We start from the raw sequence: 3,886 nt of genomic DNA, 5'->3' as shown, positions 1-3,886 counted from the left end.
CATTTGCAAAGCAAATACATAATGTTTACCTTCGGATATGGTCTGCTCTGTTAATTCTTACTCAAACACATTCACATACATGTATATGGTGACAGGAGTCTAAATGCCTACTATGAAATTGCCACATTGTGTAACCTGACACCAGTTACTATGGTGACAGACGTAAACAAAAGAGGCCATTGGCCAGGTCAGAGATTAGTGTTTGGAACAGAAGAAGAAATGGAGCAAAAACATTTATGTTTTCCTTCGGTAAACATAATTAAAGCGAGATGAAACTCTCACCCCGTGCATGAGCCCTCAACTTTTAATACCAGTATTGAGGTTGGTACGTACGTAGGAATATGAAGTTGATAGAAAAATGTAGGTTTAGAGAAAAACTCAAAATTTGATAAGACTGTTTTTACTAACGGGAGGGGTCCAAAGTCCGGCATACTGTTCTACGTGTAGGCGCATGCCTTTTGTTCCTGTGCATTTGAGCCTCTACCCATGAAAAATAACCTTTAATCTCCTGGCGGTCATGTAACTGTGACTTAAGCTGCACGGATGTGGATTTTATCCAATGATAGCGATACGCGCTGTAGTTTGGGGGGACACTGAAGTTACAGCACGCACTTGACTCGCGGTCGGTGTGGAACGTTCGAGCAGAAAAGGGGGTCCAAAGTCCGGCATAATAAATCGCAGGTCATTTCTGGATATGTTACAATCTATCATGCACTCAAAAGTAGTAAAATATGTCACAATGCTGTTTCTCTGTTGCAAGCATGTCCAATTTTTTTCTATGATTACGCGACTTGCTCCAGCGCGGCCCAGAGTTCACTGAATCAGGAGTAACGTATTATGTTGAACAAGGCACAATGGTCCCATGACGTTCCATGAAACTTGTGCAATATTCACTGCAACGTTTTAAAATGTGAACACGCATTTTACTTCGGCATGATAAGGTATTATACTGTAGTATAGTACGACCTTGATGCTCTTCTGCTCTCCGTTCAGAAACTCTCGTCTGACCCCGTCACCAGCTGTTTGAGCGAGGTCACGAGAGTCAACCATCCCTGTCTCCAGGGTGTCTCATTCAGCGAGCGATAAGGGAGCGATGCCGTTCGATTTTGAAATAAAAATGTATAAACACTTTTGTCTTTCTGTGTTGCGTTTCATAATCGTTAGTCATACGTATCGTTACATGAAACTCATTTTACTGTTACATACCAGTAATGCTCCGCACCCCTTAGTCATAGTGGTATCGCCGAAAGCCATAATAATTTCTATGGTAATGGACGTTTAAATGTTATGAAATATGGGGGACAACTCAACGATAGGAACGATAAATTGGACACCTTTCAGCATACGTACGGAAAAGAAAACTTTAATCTTGCACTAGTTATCGATGCTTTTGGTGATATACAAGTGTTGCGATCATTTGCTACATCCACGTACGTACATTCAAGGGAAGTAACAATGGTTTGCCCCATGACCCAGCGCTTACGACCTGTTCGTGACAGAATATATTCACAGACGACTTACACTCCTCCGACGAACAGACGTACCATCGCTACCATCAGTTTGACATTGAATTGTCTGCCAGAATGTAAGTGGTCGTTTTTTTTGTTTTGTGTGACGTTTAGATCCCGTTGCATTACAATACATTACAATACAGATACAAACTCTTCCAAAGAGGTCACTACGTCGAGACAAAGTCGTATCGGTTATATAAAGCTAGGTCTGAACCAAAAGTTTGACATCCACCTTTCGTTTCATTTTTATTTATAGCAACTGACACTACAAACGTACCATTATTACTCCAATGCAGAGAAAGTGACGGAGTTGTCGACCACCCCACCCCTGCGAGTTACCCGCTACCACCGCCCTGGTGCCCCAAAAGCAGGCATTATGACTTATGCACGTATCAGTGGAGACTGGCTGCAAGTAGGATGGGTGCGAGAGAGCGACCGGGAGGCAGATGGCTCGGGGGACGGACCTGGAGAACCTTAGGGTGACCTTGCGCGACGCCTACGTGAAGAGAGGCTACGCGGTGCTCAAGATTAATATTTCCATCTAAGAATTAATGAATGAATTTCGTAGTACTGTAATTCACTTAATGTTCACGGTAGCAAAAGTTCACTGACTGAAAAAAAATGGACATGTTCACGATAGCAACAGGTGCAAGAAGGAGAAAGTCCAGGATGATAAAATCTACTTTCCGTAGATCTCAGAAATTCAAACAAATATTTCAATCGTTAGCCGTTTGAGCTATGAACATCTATACACACGTTATGACTCTGTAGTCGCACAACTGGTGCATACATACATAAAGATAAAATCTACTTTCCGTAGATCTCAGAAATTCAAACAAATATTTCAATCACTTCTTATACTATCATGAAAGTTCATCTGTGTTGGTAGTTACATGTTTAAAGTTAAAACTTTTGATCCAACACAAAAATTCTCTCACCTAGAGCTTTCAACCAGTCACTCTGGTCTTCCTCAGTAGACTGACCCAGTGAAGCTTGTCACGTGGCTTCTTTGAAGTGTGACGTCAACACTGGGTCAAAGGTATCTGGAACTGCAGGGGTAGCATCTAGCGATCGTTGGTGGAACTGCAGGGGAAGCATCTAGCGATCGTTGGTAGAAGTGCAGGGGAAGCATCTAGCGATCGTTGGTAGAAGTGCAGGGGTAGGTGGTCGTATGGGGTGATCTAGCGGGATTGGGTGTAAGTACAGTTGACTGTTAGGTATTGTAGATGGTGTGAGGTGTCTTGATCTTTGTTTTGTTTCTTTTGAGTTTTGATATCTTTGTGTATTTATGTATTCACTTTATTCACTTCACAATGTGATTTCTTTTTTTCTTCATTCACTTTATTCACTTATATGTATTCACTTTATTGTGATGTGATTTCTTTCTTTCTCAATAGTCGTAATGCCAGCCGTAGAGGACGTGGCCGGGTGGGAGGTTGGAATACTCCAACTCCTTGAAGCACTGTGCCGCGTCGTCCCACAACTGGAAGAGTGTGATCCTGCGAAAGATCGCCGCGGGGTCGTGGTCGTTGGCGTACCAGTGGTTTGGGAAGATGTTAGTCGTGATCCAAACCCTTCTTGCGGCAAAGTTGACAAAGCCGCCCTTGATCGGCCCTCGCAGTGGGTAGCGGTCAACCATATTCAAAAAGGTCGGCCGGGGGATGTCGCCGTGGAAGTCGTTGAGGACGACGTCACTCTGCCCCATGTAGCCGTCAAACCAGGCCCCCTCCGGTTTGTAGTAGGTGGTCGTGTCGTCTGGCAGGTACTCCCGCACCAACCTACTCTTGCCAAATCCCGGCGGCCCAACAAAGACAAAACAGCGGGTCAGGAAGTCGCGGACCGGCTGCAGACGGGCGTAGGAGACATAGGCCTCCAGACCGCGGTGATGTCGCACAAAGGTCTCCGGCATCTCTTGGGCCAGTGCAGACAGGTCGCCGTCATTTTCCTGCAGGAAATGGGTGGCGGCCGTCAGGTCGTTTCTCTGGCCCTGTCTGACGGGATGTCCCATGCGGACGACGACGTCGCCATCTTTGGAGCAGTAGCGGTCGTTGTCGTGGTCGTTGCCGACGGCCTTCTCGACGTGGCATCTGTCGCCCAGGTGCCCTTTCACCTGCGGGGTACGAATCTTCCTGGCAAAGTTGACGTAGCCCTGTAGGTGGGGTGTCCCGGTGGTCGGGGACACCTCCGCACCGACAACCATGAACTTGATTGCCGCGGGGTCGATGTTCCGCAGGCGCGCCACGTCGTCATCGCCATAGTTGTGCAAGGTGAAGGACCACCTGCAAGCAGGGGCCTCTCTCCTGTTGGGGGCGGCCATGTTGTTTAGTGAATTTGCATACGAAAACGCATTGTTGATATTGTATTGGGGTTAGCAT

The 3,886-nt window shown here is 46.1% G+C and overlaps 1 protein-coding gene across 1 annotated transcript; it reads right to left on the bottom strand.

The window, feature by feature from the left end:
- Nucleotides 1-2,901: 2,901 nt before the first annotated feature.
- LOC109464132 lies at nt 2,902-3,828 on the bottom strand. The gene has a single exon (XM_019761072.1). It carries the CDS (start codon nt 3,826-3,828, stop codon nt 2,902-2,904), a length of 927 nt encoding a protein of 308 aa, XP_019616631.1.
- Between the last annotated feature and the right edge of the window lie 58 nt (nt 3,829-3,886).

Source organism: Branchiostoma belcheri, unplaced genomic scaffold (assembly GCF_001625305.1).
Source record: "Branchiostoma belcheri isolate BF01 breed outbred unplaced genomic scaffold, Haploidv18h27 scaffold1323, whole genome shotgun sequence".
NCBI lineage: Eukaryota > Metazoa > Chordata > Leptocardii > Amphioxiformes > Branchiostomatidae > Branchiostoma > Branchiostoma belcheri.
This window is presented reverse-complemented; position numbering and strand designations above follow the sequence as displayed.

Bases quoted from the DNA above. Each gene is read 5' to 3' on its own strand.
- LOC109464132 (XM_019761072.1), bottom strand. From the start codon at position 3,828: ATGGCCGCCCCCAACAGGAGAGAGGCCCCTGCTTGCAGGTGGTCCTTC.